Source organism: Caretta caretta, chromosome 25, assembly GCF_965140235.1.
Source record: "Caretta caretta isolate rCarCar2 chromosome 25, rCarCar1.hap1, whole genome shotgun sequence".
Taxonomy (NCBI): domain Eukaryota; kingdom Metazoa; phylum Chordata; order Testudines; family Cheloniidae; genus Caretta; species Caretta caretta.
Genome location: NC_134230.1, coordinates 4092335 through 4118141, shown reverse-complemented (window position 1 = coordinate 4118141; position 25807 = coordinate 4092335). Strand labels below are relative to the sequence as shown.

The following is a 25807-nucleotide window of genomic DNA, read 5'->3' as shown; positions in this document are numbered from 1 at the left end:
CCATTACTCCTCGTTCTGTCATCTGATACCATTGAGAACAGTCTAGAGCCATCCTCTTTGGAACCCCCTTTCAGGTAGTTGAAAGCAGCTATCAAATCCCCCCTCATTCTTCTCTTCTGCAGGCTAAACAATCCCAGCTCCCTCAGCCTCTCCTCATAACTCATGTGTTCCAGACCCCTAATCATTTTTGTTGCCCTTCGCTGGACTCTCTCCAATTTATCCACATCCTTCTTGAAACTGGACACAGTACTCCAGATGAGGCCTCACCAATGTCGAATAGAGGGGAACGATCACGTCCCTCGATCTGCTCGCTATGCCCCTACTTATACATCCCAAAATGCCATTGGCCTTCTTGGCAACAAGGGCACACTGCTGACTCATATCCAGCTTCTCGTCCACTGTCACCCCTAGGTCCTTTTCCGCAGAACTGCTGCCTAGCCATTCGGTCCCTAGTCTGTAGCTGTGCATTGGGTTCTTCCGTCCTAAGTGCAGGACCCTGCACTTATCCTTATTGAACCTCATCAGATTCACTCACACCTAGGCGTCCCCCCATCCCCTGTGGGCCTGATCTGGTAGGTGTGCTCCGAGCACAAAAGCTGGGCAAGGGGGTGACCATCTCAGGAATTTTTGAGACTGGCTGAATCTGTTGATCCCAAGACACCAAATAGCCCAGGTGTTTGGGCACTCCTCTGTGATATGGGCCAGCTGTTTTCAAATCCTTGCTGTGCTGGATTTAGAACTGGGCTCACCTGCCTTCCAGGCGAGTTCCCTAATTGCCTGGGCAATGATTCTCCTGGGTGGGAGTCTCTCAACCTCTTGCTGAAGCTGTTTCCCTTTGTATAACTAACTCTTGGCAGCCAGAGAGAACGCAGCAAGAGCTGTGTGGTGAGGGCACTCCCCAGGGAGGTGGGAGACAAGTCCTTGCTCCACCTCAGGAAGAGCAGGGATTTGAAAACTGGTTTCCCACCCCAGCTGAGTGCCCAAAGACCAGGGCATTGGGCTATAAGGGAGGCGTGGGCTGCTTTGCCATGTGGCTTTGCCTGGGAAAAGCTGAAGTGGCATTCTCAGGTGAGTGCCCTGTCTGGCTAAGGACAAGTGAAGACAGGTGCCACGTTACCTTGGAGGGGCTGGGCTTATCCTGGGGGGGGACGGACCGATAGCTCAGTGGTTTGAGCATTGGCCTGCTAAACCTAGGGTTGTGAGTTCAATCCTTGAGGGGGCCATTTAGGGATTTGAGGCAAAAATTGGGGATGGGTCCTGCTTTGAGTGGGGGGTTGGACTAGATGACCTCCTGAGGTCCCTTCCAACCCTGATATTCTATGATTCACTCGGTATTACCCACTGGCTGACATAGGCAGCTCCCCACTCAGTGCGCAGGGTTGAACATCCCTGTCTTAGGTGAGTGACTTTCCCCTAAGGGCACCTGTGAGTCAGGCACTGCAATACTGAACATTGTGATACCAAAGTCCTGCCATCCCTGGCAAGGTGCTTGAGGCTGGCTGGGGCATGGGTATAGATCTGGGGTGGGGCTTCTGCCAGTGAGGGGCATCCAAGCTGTGGTACAGTAGGTGGGTTTGGTCTGGTTTCTTGTCGCTAGCAGCCCAGCCCTGAAACCCAGGGGCAGAGGGTCTGCAGAGCCGCCTCCTGGAGCATGTGTGCAAGCACCAGTCATGGGCCCCTCGGGAAGGGCCTTGTTGCATTAGCACCAGGGTATAAATCACCTGCTCGGAGCTGGTGATCCCGCAGCCACTGTGGTGATAGTGGGTGGTTTTTACTCTATGCAGCCTGGGTTTCCAGCAGTTCGGGGCCCATCTAGCCCTCACACACACTGCGCTGCAGGGGCTTGGGTGAAACAGGCCATATTTATTTACAGGAGCCACTGTCTAGAATTGCACCATTCTAGGCAACCAAGCTCTGATTAGTGCATGCCCTGGTGCTGAACCATAGCTGGTGCAGAGCATCAGCTGCACCTGCCTTTGGCATTGGGCCATCTTCACCCCTCGGCAGTATGAAGGAGTGTATGTGGGCTAAGGAAGTAGTGCCCCAGGCACTCTGGTAACCATTCCATCCCACGCTTCTTTCCTTCCCTGAGTACAAAAATGCAGCTTCACAGCTTGAGGTTCTGCCTGATCCAGCCCCGGACGGCGGTGACTTTGGTGTAAACGCCAGGGAAGTAAGGCCTTGCACAGCCATAGCCCCAGCTTGTGATTCCAGCTAAAAACCAGCGCCCTGAGGGTTCCTTGCAGGCCAAGGGGCCACCTGCATCGCCCTGCGGAAAGAGGGAGACCAGCCTGTGTCAGGGCAAGAGACCCCAGCCATCCTCGACATATGCTCTTGCTCCCAGCAGCCGATTCCTGAGAGTCACCTCAGGGGCCCAGCCCAGCTCCATGGGGACCTGCTCCCCTCAACTCCCTGCTTCTGGGGTGGCTCTGCACATGAGCTTGCGTACACAGGCTGTGGCCTGAGATTAGGGATCTCTTGTGGGGAGAGAGGCACTGGGAATGGTGACTGTCAATGAAACACAGAGCTGTTAGCAGGGGGAGAACAGCAGCTGCCCAATGCCCCTTGGCTGCCTGGTGTTCCCCTGACTCTCGCTGCTAGGGGCCAGCCAAGGGACACTAGATGGGGAGAAGAGATCCCAAGCAGTCAGTGAGAGAGCAGGGCAGGGGCCCAACAAGGGAGAGGTTGGGCTGAGGGAAGTTTCTGCCCTGTGGGCCCAGCTCCAGGGTTCCCTTGGCCAGTCTGTGCTCACCAAGCAGCTGTCGATGGTGCCCTGTGGGAAGCCGGCACACACCATCCTGCTGCTGATCTGAATGGGGTAGAATTTCTTGCAGGCCTGGTCGCCAATTACATTTACTGCTGCCTTTTGCAGGTGCTTGGACATGATGCCTACAAAGACAAAGATCACTGTCAGCCTGTGCACCTGACCCTGGAATTTGGGGAGAGAGGGGCATGGGGTTTAGGGAGTGGGGTGTCCTGTGGTGCTTGGCTGCAGCATGTGGCACCCAGGCTATGGGCCGGCTCTTGTGGCATGCGGGTGAGGCCTCTGTTGGGGAAGGCTGGGCTCTCTTCCTGCCAGAGCAGGCATGCACTGGGCAGCTGGATTTGTTAGTCATGGGTTGTGTTGATAGGAATGGTGCAGGTGTTCACGGGCAGATGATTTAGCTGGAGTGTGGAAATCAGGGATGGCACAGGCGACAGCCAAATGGGGATGGTGCACGCATCAGAGCAGGGTGAGTGGGAGCACAGATGTAAGGGGCAGGCATGGATGTTGGCTGCACTGTGCGGGTGCATGTATCATATGAGAGGAACAAGCTAGAGGGGGTGTTGGTGTTGGCTGGACAGATATGGTGTAATGTGGGTGTTGGCTGGAGGGTATGGCATGGAGGGCAGCATGACTGTTGGCTGGCGGGATATGGCGCGGTGTGGGTGTTGGCTGGCGGGATATGGCGTGCTGGGGGCAGCGTGGGTGTTGGCTGGAGAGGTGGGGGCAGCGCGGGTGTTGGCTGGAGGGGTACGGCATGGAGGGCAGCATAGGTGTTGGCTGGAGGGGTACGGCCGCGGTGGGGGCAGCGCGGGTGTTGACTGGAGGGGTACGGTACGGTGGGGACAGCGCGGGTGTTGGCTGGAGAGGTGGGGGCAGTGTGGGTGTTGGCTGGAGGGGTACGGCCGCGGTGGGGGCACCGTGGGTGTTGGCTGGAGGGGTACGGGCATGGTGGGGGCAATGTGGGTGTTGGCTGGAGGGGTACGGCACGGTGTGGGTGTTGGCTGGAGGTGTACGGCCGCGGTGGGGGCAGCGTGGGTGTTGGCTGGAGGGGTACGGGCATGGTGGGGCCAATGTGGGTGTTGGCTGGAGGGGTACGGCATGGTGTGGGTGTTGGCTGGAGGGGTACGGCCGCGGTGGGGGCAGCGCGGGTGTTGGCTGGAGAGGTGGGGGCAGCGTGGGTGTTGGCTGGAGGGGTACGGTACGGTGGGGGCAGCACGGGTGTTGGCTGGAGAGGTACGGTGCGGTGTGGGTGTTGGCTGGAGGGGTATGGCATGGTGGGGGCAGCACGGGTGTTGGCTGGAGGGGTACGGTGCGGTGTGGGTGTTGGCTGGAGGGGTACGGTACAGTGGGGACAGCGCGGGTGTTGGCTGGAGAGGTGGGGGCAGTGTGGGTGTTGGCTGGAGGGGTACGGCATGGAGGGCAGCATAGGTGTTGGCTGGAGGGGTACGGCATGGTTTGGGTGTTGGCTGGAGGGGTACGGGCGTGGTGGGGGCAACGTGGGTGTTGGCTGGAGGGGTACGGCACGGTGTGGGTGTTGGCTGGAGGGGTACGGCCGCAGTGGGGGGAGCGCGGGTGTTGGCTGGAGAGGTGGGGGCAGCGCGGGTGTTGGCTGGAGGGGTACGGTGCGGTGTGGGTGTTGACTGGAGTGGTACGGTACGGTGGGGGCAGCGCGGGTGTTGGCTGGAGAGGTGGGGGCAGCGCGGGTGTTGGCTGGAGGGGTACGGTACGGTGGGGGCAGCGCGGGTGTTGGCTGGAGAGGTGGGGGCAGCGTGGGTGTTGGCTGGAGAGGTACGGTGCGGTGTGGGTGTTGGCTGGAGGGGTACGGTGCGGTGGGGGCAGCGCGGGTGTTGGCTGGAGGGGTACGGTACGGTGGGGGCAGCGCAGGTGTTGACTGGAGGGGTACGGTACGGTGGGGGCAGCGCGGGTGTTGGCTGGAGAGGTGGGGGCAGCGCGGGTGTTGACTGGAGGGGTACAGCACGGTGTGGGTGTTGACTGGAGGGGTACGGTACGGTGGGGGCAGCGCGGGTGTTGACTGGAGAGGTGGGGGCAGCGCGGGTGTTGGCTGGAGGGGTACGGTGCGGTGTGGGTGTTGGCTGGAGGGGTACGGCGCGGTGTGGGTGTTGGCTGGAGGGGTACGGCCGCGGTGGGGGCAGCGCGGGTGTTGGCTGGAGGGGTACGGTGCGGTGTGGGTGTTGGCTGGAGGGGTACGGTACGGTGGGGGCAGCGCGGGTGTTGGCTGGAGGGGTACGGTGCGGTGTGGGTGTTGGCTGGAGGGGTGCGGTGCGGTGGGGGCAGCGCGGGTGTTGGCTGGAGGGGTACGGTGCGGTGCGGTGTGGGTGTTGGCTGGAGGGGTGCGGTTGGGGCAGCGCGGGTGTTGGCTGGAGGGGTACGGTGCGGTGGGGGCAGCGCGGGTGTTGGCTGGAGGGGTAGGGTGCGGTGGGGGCAGCGCGGGTGTTGGCTGGAGGGGTACGATGCGGTGGGGGCAGCGTGGGTGTTGGCTGGAGGGGTACGGTGCGGTGTGGGTGTTGGCTGGAGAGGTACGGTGCGGTGTGGGTGTTGGCTGGAGGGGTACAGTGCGGTGTGGGTGTTGGCTGGAGGGGTACGGTGTGGTGGGGTGTTGACTGGACGGGTAGGCCGCGGTGGGGGCAGCGCGGGTGTTGGCTGGAGGGGTACGGTCGCGGTGGGGGCAGCGCGGGTGTTGGCTGGAGGGGTACGGTGCGGTGGGGGCAGCGCGGGTGTTGGCTGGAGGGGTACGGTGCGGTGGGGGCAGCGCGGGTGTTGGCTGGAGGGGTACGGTGCAGTGTGGGTGTTGGCTGGAGGGGTACGGTACGGTGGGGGCAGCGCGGGTGTTGGCTGGAGGGGTACGGTGCGGTGTGGGTGTTGGCTGGAGGGGTACGGTGCGGTGGGGGCAGCGCGGGTGTTCGCTGGAGGGGTACGGCCACGGTGGGGGCAGCGTGGGTGTTGGCTGGAGGGGTACGGTGCGGTGTGGGTATTGGCTGGAGGGGTATGGTGCGGTGTGGGTGTTGGCTGGAGGGGTACGGTGCGGTGTGGGTGTTGGCTGGAGGGGTGCGGTGGGGGCAGCGCAGGTGTTGGCTGGAGGGGTACGGTGCGGTGGGGGCAGCGCTGGTGTTGGCTGGAGGGGTACGATGCGGTGGGGGCAGCGCGGGTGTTGGCTGGAGGGGTACGGTGCGGTGTGGGTGTTGGCTGGAGGGGTACGGTGCGGTGTGGGTGTTGGCTGGAGGGGTGCGGTGGGGGCAGCGCAGGTGTTGGCTGGAGGGGTACGGTGCGGTGTGGGTGTTGGCTGGAGGGGTACGGTGCGGTGGGGGCAGCGCGGGTGTTGGCTGGAGGGGTACGGTACGGTGGGGGCAGCGCAGGTGTTGACTGGAGGGGTACGGTACGGTGGGGGCAGCGCGGGTGTTGACTGGAGAGGTGGGGGCAGCACGGGTGTTGGCTGGAGGGGTACGGTGCGGTGTGGGTGTTGGCTGGAGGGGTACGGCGCGGTGTGGGTGTTGGCTGGAGGGGTACGGCCGCGGTGGGGGCAGCGCGGGTGTTGGCTGGAGGGGTACGGTGCGGTGTGGGTGTTGGCTGGAGGGGTACGGTACGGTGGGGGCAGCGCGGGTGTTGGCTGGAGGGGTACGGTGCGGTGTGGGTGTTGGCTGGAGGGGTGCGGTGCGGTGGGGGCAGCGCGGGTGTTGGCTGGAGGGGTACGGTGCGGTGCGGTGTGGGTGTTGGCTGGAGGGGTGCGGTTGGGGCAGCGCGGGTGTTGGCTGGAGGGGTACGGTGCGGTGGGGGCAGCGCGGGTGTTGGCTGGAGGGGTAGGGTGCGGTGGGGGCAGCGCGGGTGTTGGCTGGAGGGGTACGATGTGGTGGGGGCAGCGCGGGTGTTGGCTGGAGGGATACGGTGCGGTGTGGGTGTTGGCTGGAGAGGTACGGTGCGGTGTGGGTGTTGGCTGGAGGGGTACGGTGTGGTGGGGTGTTGACTGGATGGGTAGGCCGCGGTGGGGGCAGCGCGGGTGTTGGCTGGAGGGGTACGGTCGCGGTGGGGGCAGCGCGGGTGTTGGCTGGAGGGGTCGGTGCGGTGGGGGCAGCGCGGGTGTTGGCTGGAGGGGTACGGTGCAGTGTGGGTGTTGGCTGGAGGGGTACGGTGCGGTGCGGTGTGGGTGTTGGCTGGAGGGGTGCGGTGGGGGCAGCGCGGGTGTTGGCTGGAGGGGTACGGTGCGGTGGGGGCAGCGCGGGTGTTGGCTGGAGGGGTACGGTGCAGTGTGGGTGTTGGCTGGAGGGGTACGGTACGGTGGGGGCAGCGCGGGTGTTGGCTGGAGGGGTACGGTGCGGTGTGGGTGTTGGCTGGAGGGGTACGGTGCGGTGGGGGCAGCGCGGGTGTTGGCTGGAGGGGTACGGCCACGGTGGGGGCAGCGTGGGTGTTGGCTGGAGGGGTACGGTACGGTGCGGTGTGGGTGTTGGCTGGAGGGGTGCGGTGGGGGCAGCGCGGGTGTTGGCTGGAGGGGTACGGTGCGGTGGGGGCAGCGCTGGTGTTGGCTGGAGGGGTACGATGCGGTGGGGGCAGCGCGGGTGTTGGCTGGAGGGGTACGGTGCGGTGTGGGTGTTGGCTGGAGGGGTACGGTGCGGTGTGGGTGTTGGCTGGAGGGGTGCGGTGGGGGCAGCTTGGGTGTTGGCTGGAGGGGTACGGTGCGGTGTGGGTGTTGGCTGGAGGGGTACGGTGTGGTGGGGTGTTGACTGGACGGGTAGGCCGCGGTGGGGGCAGCGCGGGTGTTGGCTGGAGGGGTACGGTCGCGGTGGGGGCAGCGCGGGTGTTGGCTGGAGGGGTACGGTGCGGTGGGGGCAGCGCGGGTGTTGGCTGGAGGGGTACGGTGCGGTGGGGGCAGCGCGGGTGTTGGCTGGAGGGGTACGGTGCAGTGTGGGTGTTGGCTGGAGGGGTACGGTACGGTGGGGGCAGCGCGGGTGTTGGCTGGAGGGGTACGGTGCGGTGTGGGTGTTGGCTGGAGGGGTACGGTGCGGTGGGGGCAGCGCGGGTGTTCGCTGGAGGGGTACGGCCACGGTGTGGGCAGCGTGGGTGTTGGCTGGAGGGGTACGGTGCGGTGTGGGTATTGGCTGGAGGGGTATGGTGCGGTGTGGGTGTTGGCTGGAGGGGTACGGTGCGGTGTGGGTGTTGGCTGGAGGGGTGCGGTGGGGGCAGCGCAGGTGTTGGCTGGAGGGGTACGGTGCGGTGGGGGCAGCGCTGGTGTTGGCTGGAGGGGTACGATGCGGTGGGGGCAGCGCGGGTGTTGGCTGGAGGGGTACGGTGCGGTGTGGGTGTTGGCTGGAGGGGTACGGTGCGGTGTGGGTGTTGGCTGGAGGGGTGCGGTGGGGGCAGCGCAGGTGTTGGCTGGAGGGGTACGGTGCGGTGTGGGTGTTGGCTGGAGGGGTACGGTGCGGTGGGGGCAGCGCGGGTGTTGGCTGGAGGGGTACGGTACGGTGGGGGCAGCGCAGGTGTTGACTGGAGGGGTACGGTACGGTGGGGGCAGCGCGGGTGTTGACTGGAGAGGTGGGGGCAGCACGGGTGTTGGCTGGAGGGGTACGGCGCGGTGTGGGTGTTGGCTGGAGGGGTACGGCGCGGTGTGGGTGTTGGCTGGAGGGGTACGGCCGCGGTGGGGGCAGCGCGGGTGTTGGCTGGAGGGGTACGGTGCGGTGTGGGTGTTGGCTGGAGGGGTACGGTACGGTGGGGGCAGCGCGGGTGTTGGCTGGAGGGGTACGGTGCGGTGTGGGTGTTGGCTGGAGGGGTGCGGTGCGGTGGGGGCAGCGCGGGTGTTGGCTGGAGGGGTACGGTGCGGTGCGGTGTGGGTGTTGGCTGGAGGGGTGCGGTTGGGGCAGCGCGGGTGTTGGCTGGAGGGGTACGGTGCGGTGGGGGCAGCGCGGGTGTTGGCTGGAGGGGTAGGGTGCGGTGGGGGCAGCGCGGGTGTTGGCTGGAGGGGTACGATGTGGTGGGGGCAGCGCGGGTGTTGGCTGGAGGGATACGGTGCGGTGTGGGTGTTGGCTGGAGAGGTACGGTGCGGTGTGGGTGTTGGCTGGAGGGGTACGGTGTGGTGGGGTGTTGACTGGATGGGTAGGCCGCGGTGGGGGCAGCGCGGGTGTTGGCTGGAGGGGTCGGTGCGGTGGGGGCAGCGCGGGTGTTGGCTGGAGGGGTACGGTGCAGTGTGGGTGTTGGCTGGAGGGGTACGGTGCGGTGCGGTGTGGGTGTTGGCTGGAGGGGTGCGGTGGGGGCAGCGCGGGTGTTGGCTGGAGGGGTACGGTGCGGTGGGGGCAGCGCGGGTGTTGGCTGGAGGGGTACGGTGCAGTGTGGGTGTTGGCTGGAGGGGTACGGTACGGTGGGGGCAGCGCGGGTGTTGGCTGGAGGGGTACGGTGCGGTGTGGGTGTTGGCTGGAGGGGTACGGTGCGGTGGGGGCAGCGCGGGTGTTGGCTGGAGGGGTACGGCCACGGTGGGGGCAGCGTGGGTGTTGGCTGGAGGGGTACGGTACGGTGCGGTGTGGGTGTTGGCTGGAGGGGTGCGGTGGGGGCAGCGCGGGTGTTGGCTGGAGGGGTACGGTGCGGTGGGGGCAGCGCTGGTGTTGGCTGGAGGGGTACGATGCGGTGGGGGCAGCGCGGGTGTTGGCTGGAGGGGTACGGTGCGGTGTGGGTGTTGGCTGGAGGGGTACGGTGCGGTGTGGGTGTTGGCTGGAGGGGTGCGGTGGGGGCAGCTTGGGTGTTGGCTGGAGGGGTACGGTGCGGTGTGGGTGTTGGCTGGAGGGGTACGGTGCGGTGGGGGCAGCGCGGGTGTTGGCTGGAGGGGTACGGTACGGTGGGGGCAGCGCAGGTGTTGACTGGACGGGTACGGTACGGTGGGGGCAGCGCGGGTGTTGGCTGGAGAGGTGTGGGCAGCGCGGGTGTTGACTGGAGGGGTACGGCATGGTGTGGGTGTTGACTGGAGGGGTACGGTACGGTGGGGGCAGCGCGGGTGTTGACTGGAGAGGTGGGGGCAGCGCGGGTGTTGGCTGGAGGGGTACGGTGCGGTGTGGGTGTTGGCTGGAGGGGTACGGCGCGGTGTGGGTGTTGGCTGGAGGGGTACGGCCGCGGTGGGGGCAGCGCGGGTGTTGGCTGGAGGGGTACGGTGCGGTGTGGGTGTTGGCTGGAGGGGTACGGTACGGTGCGGTGCGGTGTGGGTATTGGCTGGAGGGGTGCGGTTGGGGCAGCGCGGGTGTTGGCTGGAGGGGTACGGTGCGGTGGGGGCAGCGCGGGTGTTGGCTGGAGGGGTAGGGTGCGGTGGGGGCAGCGCGGGTGTTGGCTGGAGGGGTACGATGCGGTGGGGGCAGCGCGGGTGTTGGCTGGAGGGGTACGGTGCGGTGTGGGTGTTGGCTGGAGAGGTACGGTGCGGTGTGGGTGTTGGCTGGAGGGGTACAGTGCGGTGTGGGTGTTGGCTGGAGGGGTACGGTGTGGTGGGGTGTTGACTGGACGGGTAGGCCGCGGTGGGGGCAGCGCGGGTGTTGGCTGGAGGGGTACGGTCGCGGTGGGGGCAGCGCGGGTGTTGGCTGGAGGGGTACGGTGCGGTGGGGGCAGCGCGGGTGTTGGCTGGAGGGGTACGGTGCGGTGGGGGCAGCGCGGGTGTTGGCTGGAGGGGTACGGTGCGGTGTGGGTGTTGGCTGGAGGGGTACGGTGCGGTGGGGGCAGCGCGGGTGTTGGCTGGAGGGGTACGGCCACGGTGGGGGCAGCGTGGGTGTTGGCTGGAGGGGTATGGTGCGGTGTGGGTATTGGCTGGAGGGGTATGGTGCGGTGTGGGTGTTGGCTGGAGGGGTACGGTGCGGTGTGGGTGTTGGCTGGAGGGGTGCGGTGGGGGCAGCGCGGGTGTTGGCTGGAGGGGTACGGTGCGGTGGGGGCAGCGCGGGTGTTGGCTGGAGGGGTACGGTGCGGTGTGGGTGTTGGCTGGAGAGGTACGGTGCGGTGCGGGTGTTGGCTGGAGGGGTGCGGTGGGGGCAGCGCGGGTGTTGGCTGGAGGGGTACGGTGCGGTGTGGGTGTTGGCTGGAGGGGTACGGTACGGTGCGGTGTGGGTGTTGGCTGGAGGGGTACGGTGCGGTGCAGTGTGGGTGTTGGCTGGAGGGGTGCGGTGGGGGCAGCGCGGGTGTTGGCTGGAGGGGTGCGGTGTGGTGGGGGCAGCGCGGGTGTTGGCTGGAGGGGTACGGTGCGGTGTGGGTGTTGGCTGGAGGGGTACGATGCGGTGGGGGCAGCGCGGGTGTTGGCTGGAGGGGTACGGTGCGGTGTGGGTGTTGGCTGGAGGGGTACGATGCGGTGGGGGCAGCGCGGGTGTTGGCTGGAGGGGTACGGTGCGGTGTGGGTGTTGGCTGGAGGGGTGCGGTGCGGTGGGGGCAGCGCGGGTGTTGGCTGGAGGGGTACGGTGCGGTGTGGGTGTTGGCTGGAGGGGTACGATGCGGTGGGGGCAGCGCGGGTGTTGGCTGGAGGGGTACGGTGCGGTGTGGGTGTTGGCTGGAGGGGTGCGGTGCGGTGGGGGCAGCGCGGGTGTTGGCTGGAGGGGTACGGTGCGGTGTGGGTGTTGGCTGGAGGGGTACGATGCGGTGGGGGCAGCGCGGGTGTTGGCTGGAGGGGTACGGTGCGGTGCAGTGTGGGTGTTGGCTGGAGGGGTACGGTGCGGTGCAGTGTGGGTGTTGGCTGGAGGGGTACGGTGCGGTGCGGTGTGGGTGTTGGCTGGAGGGGTGCGGTGGGGGCAGCGCGGGTGTTGGCTGCAGGGGTACGGTGCGGTGGGGGCAGCGCGGGTGTTGGCTGGAGGGGTACGGCCACGGTGGGGGCAGCGTGGGTGTTGGCTGGAGGGGTACGGTACGGTGCGGTGTGGGTGTTGGCTGGAGGGGTGCGGTGGGGGCAGCGCGGGTGTTGGCTGGAGGGGTACGGTGCGGTGGGGGCAGCGCTGGTGTTGGCTGGAGGGGTACGATGCGGTGGGGGCACCGCGGGTGTTGGCTGGAGGGGTACGGTGCGGTGTGGGTGTTGGCTGGAGGGGTACGGTGCGGTGTGGGTGTTGGCTGGAGGGGTGCGGTGGGGGCAGCGCGGGTGTTGGTTGGAGGGGTACGGTGCGGTGTGGGTGTTGGCTGGAGGGGTACGGTGCGGTGGGGGCAGCGCGGGTGTTGGCTGGAGGGGTACGGTACGGTGGGGGCAGCGCAGGTGTTGACTGGAGGGGTACGGTACGGTGGGGGCAGCGCGGGTGTTGGCTGGAGAGGTGTGGGCAACGCGGGTGTTGACTGGAGGGGTACGGCACGGTGTGGGTGTTGACTGGAGGGGTACGGTACGGTGGGGGCAGCGCGGGTGTTGACTGGAGAGGTGGGGGCAGCGCGGGTGTTGGCTGGAGGGGTATGGTGCGGTGTGGGTGTTGGCTGGAGGGGTACGGCGCGGTGTGGGTGTTGGCTGGAGGGGTACGGCCGCGGTGGGGGCAGCGCGGGTGTTGGCTGGAGGGGTACGGTGCGGTGTGGGTGTTGGCTGGAGGGGTACGGTACGGTGCGGTGTGGGTGTTGGCTGGAGGGGTGCGGTTGGGGCAGCGCGGGTGTTGGCTGGAGGGGTACGGTGCGGTGGGGGCAGCGCGGGTGTTGGCTGGAGGGGTAGGGTGCGGTGGGGGCAGCGCGGGTGTTGGCTGGAGGGGTACGATGCGGTGGGGGCAGCGCGGGTGTTGGCTGGAGGGGTACGGTGCGGTGTGGGTGTTGGCTGGAGAGGTACGGTGCGGTGTGGGTGTTGGCTGGAGGGCTACAGTGCGGTGTGGGTGTTGGCTGGAGGGGTACGGTGTGGTGGGGTGTTGACTGGACGGGTAGGCCGCGGTGGGGGTAGCGCGGGTGTTGGCTGGAGGGGTACGGTCGCGATGGGGGCAGCGCGGGTGTTGGCTGGAGGGGTACGGTGCGGTGCAGTGTGGGTGTTGGCTGGAGGGGTGCGGTGGGGGCAGCGCGGGTGTTGGCTGGAGGGGTGCGGTGTGGTGGGGGCAGCGCGGGTGTTGGCTGGAGGGGTACGGTGCGGTGTGGGTGTTGGCTGGAGGGGTACGATGCGGTGGGGGCAGCGCGGGTGTTGGCTGGAGGGGTACGGTGCGGTGTGGGTGTTGGCTGGAGGGGTACGATGCGGTGGGGGCAGCGCGGGTGTTGGCTGGAGGGGTACGGTGCGGTGTGGGTGTTGGCTGGAGGGGTGCGGTGCGGTGGGGGCAGCGCGGGTGTTGGCTGGAGGGGTACGGTGCGGTGTGGGTGTTGGCTGGAGGGGTACGATGCGGTGGGGGCAGCGCGGGTGTTGGCTGGAGGGGTACGGTGCGGTGTGGGTGTTGGCTGGAGGGGTGCGGTGCGGTGGGGGCAGCGCGGGTGTTGGCTGGAGGGGTACGGTGCGGTGTGGGTGTTGGCTGGAGGGGTACGATGCGGTGGGGGCAGCGCGGGTGTTGGCTGGAGGGGTACGGTGCGGTGCAGTGTGGGTGTTGGCTGGAGGGGTACGGTGCGGTGTGGGTGTTGGCTGGAGGGGTACGGTGCGGTGCGGTGTGGGTGTTGGCTGGAGGGGTGCGGTGGGGGCAGCGCGGGTGTTGGCTGGAGGGGTACGGTGCGGTGGGGGCAGCGCGGGTGTTGGCTGGAGGGGTACGGCCACGGTGGGGGCAGCGTGGGTGTTGGCTGGAGGGGTACGGTGCGGTGTGGGTATTGGCTGGAGGGGTATGGTGCGGTGTGGGTGTTGGCTGGAGGGGTACGGTACGGTGCGGTGTGGGTGTTGGCTGGAGGGGTGCGGTGGGGGCAGCGCGGGTGTTCGCTGGAGGGGTACGGTGCGGTGGGGGCAGCGCTGGTGTTGGCTGGAGGGGTACGATGCGGTGGGGGCAGCGCGGGTGTTGGCTGGAGGGGTACGGTGCGGTGTGGGTGTTGGCTGGAGGGGTACGGTGCGGTGTGGGTGTTGGCTGGAGGGGTGCGGTGGGGGCAGCGCGGGTGTTGGTTGGAGGGGTACGGTGCGGTGTGGGTGTTGGCTGGAGGGGTACGGTGCGGTGGGGGCAGCGCGGGTGTTGGCTGGAGGGGTACGGTACGGTGGGGGCAGCGCAGGTGTTGACTGGAGGGGTACGGTACGGTGGGGGCAGCGCGGGTGTTGGCTGGAGAGGTGTGGGCAGCGCGGGTGTTGACTGGAGGGGTACGGCACGGTGTGGGTGTTGACTGGAGGGGTACGGTACGGTGGGGGCAGCGCGGGTGTTGACTGGAGAGGTGGGGGCAGCGCGGGTGTTGGCTGGAGGGGTACGGTGCGGTGTGGGTGTTGGCTGGAGGGGTACGGCGCGGTGTGGGTGTTGGCTGGAGGGGTACGGCCGCGGTGGGGGCAGCGCGGGTGTTGGCTGGAGGGGTACGGTGCGGTGTGGGTGTTGGCTGGAGGGGTACGGTACGGTGCGGTGTGGGTGTTGGCTGGAGGGGTGCGGTTGGGGCAGCGCGGGTGTTGGCTGGAGGGGTACGGTGCGGTGGGGGCAGCGCGGGTGTTGGCTGGAGGGGTAGGGTGCGGTGGGGGCAGCGCGGGTGTTGGCTGGAGGGGTACGATGCGGTGGGGGCAGCGCGGGTGTTGGCTGGAGGGGTACGGTGCGGTGTGGGTGTTGGCTGGAGAGGTACGGTGCGGTGTGGGTGTTGGCTGGAGGGGTACAGTGCGGTGTGGGTGTTGGCTGGAGGGGTACGGTGTGGTGGGGTGTTGACTGGACGGGTAGGCCGCGGTGGGGGTAGCGCGGGTGTTGGCTGGAGGGGTACGGTCGCGGTGGGGGCAGCGCGGGTGTTGGCTGGAGGGGTACGGTGCGGTGGGGGCAGCGCGGGTGTTGGCTGGAGGGGTACGGTGCGGTGGGTGCAGCGCGGGTGTTGGCTGGAGGGGTACGGTGCAGTGTGGGTGTTGGCTGGAGGGGTACGGTACGGTGGGGGCAGCGCGGGTGTTGGCTGGAGGGGTACGGTGCGGTGTGGGTGTTGGCTGGAGGGGTACGGTGCGGTGGGGGCAGCGCGGGTGTTGGCTGGAGGGGTACGGCCACGGTGGGGGCAGCGTGGGTGTTGGCTGGAGGGGTACGGTGCGGTGTGGGTGTTGGCTGGAGGGGTACGGTGCGGTGGGGGCAGCGCGGGTGTTGGCTGGAGGGGTACGGTCGCGGTGGGGGCAGCGCGGGTGTTGGCTGGAGGGGTACGGTGCGGTGGGGGCAGCGCGGGTGTTGGCTGGAGGGGTACGGTGCGGTGGGGGCAGCGCGGGTGTTGGCTGGAGGGGTACGGTGCAGTGTGGGTGTTGGCTGGAGGGGTACGGTACGGTGGGGGCAGCGCGGGTGTTGGCTGGAGGGGTACGGTGCGGTGTGGGTGTTGGCTGGAGGGGTACGGTGCGGTGGGGGCAGCGCGGGTGTTCGCTGGAGGGGTACGGCCACGGTGGGGGCAGCGTGGGTGTTGGCTGGAGGGGTACGGTGCGGTGTGGGTATTGGCTGGAGGGGTATGGTGCGGTGTGGGTGTTGGCTGGAGGGGTACGGTGCGGTGTGGGTGTTGGCTGGAGGGGTGCGGTGGGGGCAGCGCAGGTGTTGGCTGGAGGGGTACGGTGCGGTGGGGGCAGCGCTGGTGTTGGCTGGAGGGGTACGATGCGGTGGGGGCAGCGCGGGTGTTGGCTGGAGGGGTACGGTGCGGTGTGGGTGTTGGCTGGAGGGGTACGGTGCGGTGTGGGTGTTGGCTGGAGGGGTGCGGTGGGGGCAGCGCAGGTGTTGGCTGGAGGGGTACGGTGCGGTGTGGGTGTTGGCTGGAGGGGTACGGTGCAGTGGGGGCAGCGCGGGTGTTGGCTGGAGGGGTACGGTACGGTGGGGGCAGCGCAGGTGTTGACTGGAGGGGTACGGTACGGTGGGGGCAGCGCGGGTGTTGACTGGAGAGGTGGGGGCAGCACGGGTGTTGGCTGGAGGGGTACGGTGCGGTGTGGGTGTTGGCTGGAGGGGTACGGCGCGGTGTGGGTGTTGGCTGGAGGGGTACGGCCGCGGTGGGGGCAGCGCGGGTGTTGGCTGGAGGGGTACGGTGCGGTGTGGGTGTTGGCTGGAGGGGTACGGTACGGTGGGGGCAGCGCGGGTGTTGGCTGGAGGGGTACGGTGCGGTGTGGGTGTTGGCTGGAGGGGTGCGGTGCGGTGGGGGCAGCGCGGGTGTTGGCTGGAGGGGTACGGTGCGGTGCGGTGTGGGTGTTGGCTGGAGGGGTGCGGTTGGGGCAGCGCGGGTGTTGGCTGGAGGGGTACGGTGCGGTGGGGGCAGCGCGGGTGTTGGCTGGAGGGGTAGGGTGCGGTGGGGGCAGCGCGGGTGTTGGCTGGAGGGGTACGATGTGGTGGGGGCAGCGCGGGTGTTGGCTGGAGGGATACGGTGCGGTGTGGGTGTTGGCTGGAGAGGTACGGTGCGGTGTGGGTGTTGGCTGGAGGGGTACGGTGTGGTGGGGTGTTGACTGGATGGGTAGGCCGCGGTGGGGGCAGCGCGGGTGTTGGCTGGAGGGGTACGGTCGCGGTGGGGGCAGCGCGGGTGTTGGCTGGAGGGGTCGGTGCGGTGGGGGCAGCGCGGGTGTTGGCTGGAGGGGTACGGTGCAGTGTGGGTGTTGGCTGGAGGGGTACGGTGCGGTGCGGTGTGGGTGTTGGCTGGAGGGGTGCGGTGGGGGCAGCGCGGGTGTTGGCTGGAGGGGTACGGTGCGGTGGGGGCAGCGCGGGTGTTGGCTGGAGGGGTACGGTGCAGTGTGGGTGTTGGCTGGAGGGGTACGGTACGGTGGGGGCAGCGCGGGTGTTGGCTGGAGGGGTACGGTGCGGTGTGGGTGTTGGCTGGAGGGGTACGGTGCGGTGGGGGCAGCGCGGGTGTTGGCTGGAGGGGTACGGCCACGGTGGGGGCAGCGTGGGTGTTGGCTGGAGGGGTACGGTACGGTGCGGTGTGGGTGTTGGCTGGAGGGGTGCGGTGGGGGCAGCGCGGGTGTTGGCTGGAGGGGTACGGTGCGGTGGGGGCAGCGCTGGTGTTGGCTGGAGGGGTACGATGCGGTGGGGGCAGCGCGGGTGTTGGCTGGAGGGGTACGGTGCGGTGTGGGTGTTGGCTGGAGGGGTACGGTGCGGTGTGGGTGTTGGCTGGAGGGGTGCGGTGGGGGCAGCTTGGGTGTTGGCTGGAGGGGTACGGTGCGGTGTGGGTGTTGGCTGGAGGGGTACGGTGCGGTGGGGGCAGCGCGGGTGTTGGCTGGAGGGGTACGGTACGGTGGGGGCAGCGCAGGTGTTGACTGGACGGGTACGGTACGGTGGGGGCAGCGCGGGTGTTGGCTGGAGAGGTGTGGGCAGCGCGGGTGTTGACTGGAGGGGTACGGCATGGTGTGGGTGTTGACTGGAGGGGTACGGTACGGTGGGGGCAGCGCGGGTGTTGACTGGAGAGGTGGGGGCAGCGCGGGTGTTGGCTGGAGGGGTACGGTGCGGTGTGGGTGTTGGCTGGAGGGGTACGGCGCGGTGTGGGTGTTGGCTGGAGGGGTACGGCCGCGGTGGGGGCAGCGCGGGTGTTGGCTGGAGGGGTACGGTGCGGTGTGGGTGTTGGCTGGAGGGGTACGGTACGGTGCGGTGCGGTGTGGGTATTGGCTGGAGGGGTGCGGTTGGGGCAGCGCGGGTGTTGGCTGGAGGGGTACGGTGCGGTGGGGGCAGCGCGGGTGTTGGCTGGAGGGGTAGGGTGCGGTGGGGGCAGCGCGGGTGTTGGCTGGAGGGGTACGATGCGGTGGGGGCAGCGCGGGTGTTGGCTGGAGGGGTACGGTGCGGTGTGGGTGTTGGCTGGAGAGGTACGGTGCGGTGTGGGTGTTGGCTGGAGGGGTACAGTGCGGTGTGGGTGTTGGCTGGAGGGGTACGGTGTGGTGGGGTGTTGACTGGACGGGTAGGCCGCGGTGGGGGCAGCGCGGGTGTTGGCTGGAGGGGTACGGTCGCGGTGGGGGCAGCGCGGGTGTTGGCTGGAGGGGTACGGTGCGGTGGGGGCAGCGCGGGTGTTGGCTGGAGGGGTACGGTGCGGTGGGGGCAGCGCGGGTGTTGGCTGGAGGGGTACGGTGCGGTGTGGGTGTTGGCTGGAGGGGTACGGTGCGGTGGGGGCAGCGCGGGTGTTGGCTGGAGGGGTACGGCCACGGTGGGGGCAGCGTGGGTGTTGGCTGGAGGGGTATGGTGCGGTGTGGGTATTGGCTGGAGGGGTATGGTGCGGTGTGGGTGTTGGCTGGAGGGGTACGGTGCGGTGCGGTGTGGGTGTTGGCTGGAGGGGTGCGGTGGGGGCAGCGCGGGTGTTGGCTGGAGGGGTACGGTGCGGTGGGGGCAGCGCGGGTGTTGGCTGGAGGGGTACGGTGCGGTGTGGGTGTTGGCTGGAGAGGTACGGTGCGGTGCGGGTGTTGGCTGGAGGGGTGCGGTGGGGGCAGCGCGGGTGTTGGCTGGAGGGGTACGGTGCGGTGTGGGTGTTGGCTGGAGGGGTACGGTACGGTGCGGTGTGGGTGTTGGCTGGAGGGGTACGGTGCGGTGCAGTGTGGGTGTTGGCTGGAGGGGTGCGGTGGGGGCAGCGCGGGTGTTGGCTGGAGGGGTGCGGTGTGGTGGGGGCAGCGCGGGTGTTGGCTGGAGGGGTACGGTGCGGTGTGGGTGTTGGCTGGAGGGGTACGATGCGGTGGGGGCAGCGCGGGTGTTGGCTGGAGGGGTACGGTGCGGTGTGGGTGTTGGCTGGAGGGGTACGATGCGGTGGGGGCAGCGCGGGTGTTGGCTGGAGGGGTACGGTGCGGTGTGGGTGTTGGCTGGAGGGGTGCGGTGCGGTGGGGGCAGCGCGGGTGTTGGCTGGAGGGGTACGGTGCGGTGTGGGTGTTGGCTGGAGGGGTACGATGCGGTGGGGGCAGCGCGGGTGTTGGCTGGAGGGGTACGGTGCGGTGTGGGTGTTGGCTGGAGGGGTGCGGTGCGGTGGGGGCAGCGCGGGTGTTGGCTGGAGGGGTACGGTGCGGTGTGGGTGTTGGCTGGAGGGGTACGATGCGGTGGGGGCAGCGCGGGTGTTGGCTGGAGGGGTACGGTGCGGTGCAGTGTGGGTGTTGGCTGGAGGGGTACGGTGCGGTGCAGTGTGGGTGTTGGCTGGAGGGGTACGGTGCGGTGCGGTGTGGGTGTTGGCTGGAGGGGTGCGGTGGGGGCAGCGCGGGTGTTGGCTGCAGGGGTACGGTGCGGTGGGGGCAGCGCGGGTGTTGGCTGGAGGGGTACGGCCACGGTGGGGGCAGCGTGGGTGTTGGCTGGAGGGGTACGGTACGGTGCGGTGTGGGTGTTGGCTGGAGGGGTGCGGTGGGGGCAGCGCGGGTGTTGGCTGGAGGGGTACGGTGCGGTGGGGGCAGCGCTGGTGTTGGCTGGAGGGGTACGATGCGGTGGGGGCACCGCGGGTGTTGGCTGGAGGGGTACGGTGCGGTGTGGGTGTTGGCTGGAGGGGTACGGTGCGGTGTGGGTGTTGGCTGGAGGGGTGCGGTGGGGGCAGCGCGGGTGTTGGTTGGAGGGGTACGGTGCGGTGTGGGTGTTGGCTGGAGGGGTACGGTGCGGTGGGGGCAGCGCGGGTGTTGGCTGGAGGGGTACGGTACGGTGGGGGCAGCGCAGGTGTTGACTGGAGGGGTACGGTACGGTGGGGGCAGCGCGGGTGTTGGCTGGAGAGGTGTGGGCAACGCGGGTGTTGACTGGAGGGGTACGGCACGGTGTGGGTGTTGACTGGAGGGGTACGGTACGGTGGGGGCAGCGCGGGTGTTGACTGGAGAGGTGGGGGCAGCGCGGGTGTTGGCTGGAGGGGTATGGTGCGGTGTGGGTGTTGGCTGGAGGGGTACGGCGCGGTGTGGGTGTTGGCTGGAGGGGTACGGCCGCGGTGGGGGCAGCGCGGGTGTTGGCTGGAGGGGTACGGTGCGGTGTGGGTGTTGGCTGGAGGGGTACGGTACCGTGCGGTGTGGGTGTTGGCTGGAGGGGTGCGGTTGGGGCAGCGCGGGTGTTGGCTGGAGGGGTACGGTGCGGTGGGGGCAGCGCGGGTGTTGGCTGGAGGGGTAGGGTGCGGTGGGGGCAGCGCGGGTGTTGGCTGGAGGGGTACGATGCGGTGGGGGCAGCGCGGGTGTTGGCTGGAGGGGTACGGTGCGGTGTGGGTGTTGGCTGGAGAGGTACGGTGCGGTGTGGGTGTTGGCTGGAGGGCTACAGTGCGGTGTGGGTGTTGGCTGGAGGGGTACGGTGTGGTGGGGTGTTGACTGGACGGGTAGGCCGCGGTGGGGGTAGCGCGGGTGTTGGCTGGAGGGGTACGGTCGCGATGGGGGCAGCGCGGGTGTTGGCTGGAGGGGTACGGTGCGGTGCAGTGTGGGTGTTGGCTGGAGGGGTGCGGTGGGGGCAGCGCGGGTGTTGGCTGGAGGGGTGCGGTGTGGTGGGGGCAGCGCGGGTGTTGGCTGGAGGGGTACGGTGCGGTGTGGGTGTTGGCTGGAGGGGTACGATGCGGTGGGGGCAGCGCGGGTGTTGGCTGGAGGGGTACGGTGCGGTGTGGGTGTTGGCTGGAGGGGTACGATGCGGTGGGGGCAGCGCGGGTGTTGGCTGGAGGGGTACGGTGCGGTGTGGGTGTTGGCTGGAGGGGTGCGGTGCGGTGGGGGCAGCGCGGGTGTTGGCTGGAGGGGTACGGTGCGGTGTGGGTGTTGGCTGGAGGGGTACGATGCGGTGGGGGCAGCGCGGGTGTTGGCTGGAGGGGTACGGTGCGGTGTGGGTGTTGGCTGGAGGGGTGCGGTGCGGTGGGGGCAGCGCGGGTGTTGGCTGGAGGGGTACGGTGCGGTGTGGGTGTTGGCTGGAGGGGTACGATGCGGTGGGGGCAGCGCGGGTGTTGGCTGGAGGGGTACGGTGCGGTGCAGTGTGGGTGTTGGCTGGAGGGGTACGGTGCGGTGTGGGTGTTGGCTGGAGGGGTACGGTGCGGTGCGGTGTGGGTGTTGGCTGGAGGGGTGCGGTGGGGGCAGCGCGGGTGTTGGCTGGAGGGGTACGGTGCGGTGGGGGCAGCGCGGGTGTTGGCTGGAGGGGTACGGCCACGGTGGGGGCAGCGTGGGTGTTGGCTGGAGGGGTACGGTGCGGTGTGGGTATTGGCTGGAGGGGTATGGTGCGGTGTGGGTGTTGGCTGGAGGGGTACGGTACGGTGCGGTGTGGGTGTTGGCTGGAGGGGTGCGGTGGGGGCAGCGCGGGTGTTCGCTGGAGGGGTACGGTGCGGTGGGGGCAGCGCTGGTGTTGGCTGGAGGGGTACGATGCGGTGGGGGCAGCGCGGGTGTTGGCTGGAGGGGTACGGTGCGGTGTGGGTGTTGGCTGGAGGGGTACGGTGCGGTGTGGGTGTTGGCTGAAGGGGTGCGGTGGGGGCAGCGCGGGTGTTGGTTGGAGGGGTACGGTGCGGTGTGGGTGTTGGCTGGAGGGGTACGGTGCGGTGGGGGCAGCGCGGGTGTTGGCTGGAGGGGTACGGTACGGTGGGGGCAGCGCAGGTGTTGACTGGAGGGGTACGGTACGGTGGGGGCAGCGCGGGTGTTGGCTGGAGAGGTGTGGGCAGCGCGGGTGTTGACTGGAGGGGTACGGCACGGTGTGGGTGTTGACTGGAGGGGTACGGTACGGTGGGGGCAGCGCGGGTGTTGACTGGAGAGGTGGGGGCAGCGCGGGTGTTGGCTGGAGGGGTACGGTGCGGTGTGGGTGTTGGCTGGAGGGGTACGGCGCGGTGTGGGTGTTGGCTGGAGGGGTACGGCCGCGGTGGGGGCAGCGCGGGTGTTGGCTGGAGGGGTACGGTGCGGTGTGGGTGTTGGCTGGAGGGGTACGGTACGGTGCGGTGTGGGTGTTGGCTGGAGGGGTGCGGTTGGGGCAGCGCGGGTGTTGGCTGGAGGGGTACGGTGCGGTGGGGGCAGCGCGGGTGTTGGCTGGAGGGGTAGGGTGCGGTGGGGGCAGCGCGGGTGTTGGCTGGAGGGGTACGATGCGGTGGGGGCAGCGCGGGTGTTGGCTGGAGGGGTACGGTGCGGTGTGGGTGTTGGCTGGAGAGGTACGGTGCGGTGTGGGTGTTGGCTGGAGGGGTACAGTGCGGTGTGGGTGTTGGCTGGAGGGGTACGGTGTGGTGGGGTGTTGACTGGACGGGTAGGCCGCGGTGGGGGTAGCGCGGGTGTTGGCTGGAGGGGTACGGTCGCGGTGGGGGCAGCGCGGGTGTTGGCTGGAGGGGTACGGTGCGGTGGGGGCAGCGCGGGTGTTGGCTGGAGGGGTACGGTGCGGTGGGTGCAGCGCGGGTGTTGGCTGGAGGGGTACGGTGCAGTGTGGGTGTTGGCTGGAGGGGTACGGTACGGTGGGGGCAGCGCGGGTGTTGGCTGGAGGGGTACGGTGCGGTGTGGGTGTTGGCTGGAGGGGTACGGTGCGGTGGGGGCAGCGCGGGTGTTGGCTGGAGGGGTACGGCCACGGTGGGGGCAGCGTGGGTGTTGGCTGGAGGGGTACGGTGCGGTGTGGGTATTGGCTGGAGGGGTATGGTGCGGTGTGGGTGTTGGCTGGAGGGGTACGGTGCGGTGCGGTGTGGGTGTTGGCTGGAGGGGTGCGGTGGGGGCAGCGCGGGTGTTGGCTGGAGGGGTACGGTGCGGTGGGGGCAGCGCGGGTGTTGGCTGGAGGGGTACGGTGCGGTGTGGGTGTTGGCTGGAGAGGTACGGTGCGGTGCGGTGTGGGTGTTGGCTGGAGGGGTGCGGTGGGGGCAGCGCGGGTGTTGGCTGGAGGGGTACGGTGCGGTGTGGGTGTTGGCTGGAGGGGTACGGTACGGTGCGGTGTGGGTGTTGGCTGGAGGGGTACGGTGCGGTGCAGTGTGGGTGTTGGCTGGAGGGGTGCGGTGGGGGCAGCGCGGGTGTTGGCTGGAGGGGTGCGGTGTGGTGGGGGCAGCGCGGGTGTTGGCTGGAGGGGTACGGTGCGGTGTGGGTGTTGGCTGGAGGGGTACGATGCGGTGGGGGCAGCGCGGGTGTTGGCTGGAGGGGTACGGTGCGGTGTGGGTGTTGGCTGGAGGGGTGCGGTGCGGTGGGGGCAGCGCGGGTGTTGGCTGGAGGGGTACGGTGCGGTGTGGGTGTTGGCTGGAGGGGTACGATGCGGTGGGGGCAGCGCGGGTGTTGGCTGGAGGGGTACGGTGCGGTGTGGGTGTTGGCTGGAGGGGTGCGGTGCGGTGGGGGCAGCGCGGGTGTTGGCTGGAGGGGTACGGTGCGGTGTGGGTGTTGGCTGGAGGGGTACGATGCGGTGGGGGCAGCGCGGGTGTTGGCTGGAGGGGTACGGTGCGGTGCAGTGTGGGTGTTGGCTGGAGGGGTACGGTGCGGTGCGGTGTGGGTGTTGGCTGGAGGGGTACGGTGCGGTGCAGTGTGGGTGTTGGCTGGAGGGGTACGGTGCGGTGCGGTGTGGGTGTTGGCTGGAGGGGTGCGGTGGGGGCAGCGCGGGTGTTGGCTGGAGGGGTGCGGTGTGGTGGGGGCAGCGCGGGTGTTGGCTGGAGGGGTACGGTGCGGTGTGGGTGTTGGCTGGAGGGGTACGATGCGGTGGGGGCAGCGCGGGTGTTGGCTGGAGGGGTACGGTGCGGTGTGGGTGTTGGCTGGAGGGGTGCGGTGCGGTGGGGGCAGCGCGGGTGTTGGCTGGAGGGGTACGGTGCGGTGTGGGTGTTGGCTGGAGGGGTACGATGCGGTGGGGGCAGCGCGGGTGTTGGCTGGAGGGGTACGGTGCGGTGTGGGTGTTGGCTGAAGGGGTACGATGCGGTGGGGGCAGCGCGGGTGTTGGCTGGAGGGGTACGGTGCGGTGTGGGTGTTGGCTGGAGGGGTACGATGCGGTGGGGGCAGCGCGGGTGTTGGCTGGAGGGGTACGATGCGGTGGGGGCAGCGCGGGTGTTGGCTGGAGGGGTACGGTGCGGTGCGGTGTGGGTGTTGGCTGGAGGGGTACGGTGCGGTGTGGGTGTTGGCTGGAGGGGTACGATGCGGTGGGGGCAGCGCGGGTGTTGGCTGGAGGGGTACGATGCGGTGGGGGCAGCGCGGGTGTTGGCTGGAGGGGTACGGCGCGGTGTGGGTGTTGGCTGGAGGGGTACGATGCGGTGGGGGCAGCGCGGGTGTTGGCTGGAGGGGTACGGCGCGGTGTGGGTGTTGGCTGGAGGGGTACGATGCGGTGGGGGCAGCGCGGGTGTTGGCTGGAGGGGTACGGTGCGGTGTGGGTGTTGGCTGGAGGGGTACGGTACGGTGCGGTGTGGGTGTTGGCTGGAGGGGTACGGTGCGGTGCAGTGTGGGTGTTGGCTGGAGGGGTGCGGTGGGGGCAGCGCGGGTGTTGGCTGGAGGGGTGCGGTGTGGTGGGGGCAGCGCGGGTGTTGGCTGGAGGGGTACGGTGCGGTGTGGGTGTTGGCTGGAGGGGTACGATGCGGTGGGGGCAGCGCGGGTGTTGGCTGGAGGGGTACGGTGCGGTGTGGGTGTTGGCTGGAGGGGTGCGGTGCGGTGGGGGCAGCGCGGGTGTTGGCTGGAGGGGTACGGTGCGGTGTGGGTGTTGGCTGGAGGGGTACGATGCGGTGGGGGCAGCGCGGGTGTTGGCTGGAGGGGTACGGTGCGGTGTGGGTGTTGGCTGGAGGGGTGCGGTGCGGTGGGGGCAGCGCGGGTGTTGGCTGGAGGGGTACGGTGCGGTGTGGGTGTTGGCTGGAGGGGTACGATGCGGTGGGGGCAGCGCGGGTGTTGGCTGGAGGGGTACGGTGCGGTGCAGTGTGGGTGTTGGCTGGAGGGGTACGGTGCGGTGCGGTGTGGGTGTTGGCTGGAGGGGTACGGTGCGGTGCAGTGTGGGTGTTGGCTGGAGGGGTACGGTGCGGTGCGGTGTGGGTGTTGGCTGGAGGGGTACGGTGCGGTGCGGTGTGGGTGTTGGCTGGAGGGGTGCGGTGGGGGCAGCGCGGGTGTTGGCTGGAGGGGTGCGGTGTGGTGGGGGCAGCGCGGGTGTTGGCTGGAGGGGTACGGTGCGGTGTGGGTGTTGGCTGGAGGGGTACGATGCGGTGGGGGCAGCGCGGGTGTTGGCTGGAGGGGTACGGTGCGGTGTGGGTGTTGGCTGGAGGGGTGCGGTGCGGTGGGGGCAGCGCGGGTGTTGGCTGGAGGGGTACGGTGCGGTGTGGGTGTTGGCTGGAGGGGTACGATGCGGTGGGGGCAGCGCGGGTGTTGGCTGGAGGGGTACGGTGCGGTGTGGGTGTTGGCTGAAGGGGTACGATGCGGTGGGGGCAGCGCGGGTGTTGGCTGGAGGGGTACGGTGCGGTGTGGGTGTTGGCTGGAGGGGTACGATGCGGTGGGGGCAGCGCGGGTGTTGGCTGGAGGGGTACGATGCGGTGGGGGCAGCGCGGGTGTTGGCTGGAGGGGTACGGTGCGGTGCGGTGTGGGTGTTGGCTGGAGGGGTACGGTGCGGTGTGGGTGTTGGCTGGAGGGGTACGATGCGGTGGGGGCAGCGCGGGTGTTGGCTGGAGGGGTACGATGCGGTGGGGGCAGCGCGGGTGTTGGCTGGAGGGGTACGGCGCGGTGTGGGTGATGGCTGGAGGGGTACGATGCGGTGGGGGCAGCGCGGGTGTTGGCTGGAGGGGTACGGCGCGGTGTGGGTGTTGGCTGGAGGGGTACGATGCGGTGGGGGCAGCGCGGGTGTTGGCTGGAGGGGTACGGTGCGGTGTGGGTGTTGGCTGGAGAGGTACGGTGCGGTGTGGGTGTTGGCTGGAGGGGTACGGTGCGGTGTGGGTGTTGGCTGGAGGGGTACGGTGCGGTGTGGGTGTTGGCTGGAGGGGTGCGGTGGAGGCAGCGCGGGTGTTGGCTGGAGGGGTACGGTGCGGTGTGGGTGTTGGCTGGAGGGGTACGGTGAGGTGGGGTGTTGACTGGACGGGTAGGCCGCGGTGGGGGCAGCGCGGGTGTTGGCTGGAGGGGTACAGTCGCGGTGGGGGCAGCGTGGGTGTTGGCTGGAGGGGTGTGGTGCGGTGTGGGTGTTGGCTGGAGGGGTACGGTGCGGTGTGGGTGTTGGCTGGAGGGGTACGGTGCGGTGCGGTGTGGGTGTTGGCTGGAGGGGTACGGTGCGGTGTGGGTGT

At 68.9% G+C, this 25807-nt stretch overlaps 1 protein-coding gene across 3 annotated transcripts in view; it reads right to left on the bottom strand.

Annotated features, from left to right (window-relative positions):
• Nucleotides 1-1843: 1843 nt before the first annotated feature.
• The window catches only part of TMPRSS9 (transmembrane serine protease 9), a 121726-nt gene continuing 97762 nt past the window's right edge, over nucleotides 1844-25807 (bottom strand). For all 3 annotated transcript variants that reach the window (XM_048831130.2, XM_075123188.1, XM_048831131.2), the window contains 2 exons: nucleotides 2753-2889; nucleotides 1844-2269 (listed from right to left, as the gene is read on the bottom strand). In XM_048831130.2, coding sequence (XP_048687087.1) covers nucleotides 2108-2269; nucleotides 2753-2889 — 299 coding nt within the window. In that variant the 3' untranslated portion in view covers nucleotides 1844-2107. The remainder of the gene's footprint in view (nucleotides 2270-2752; nucleotides 2890-25807) is intronic.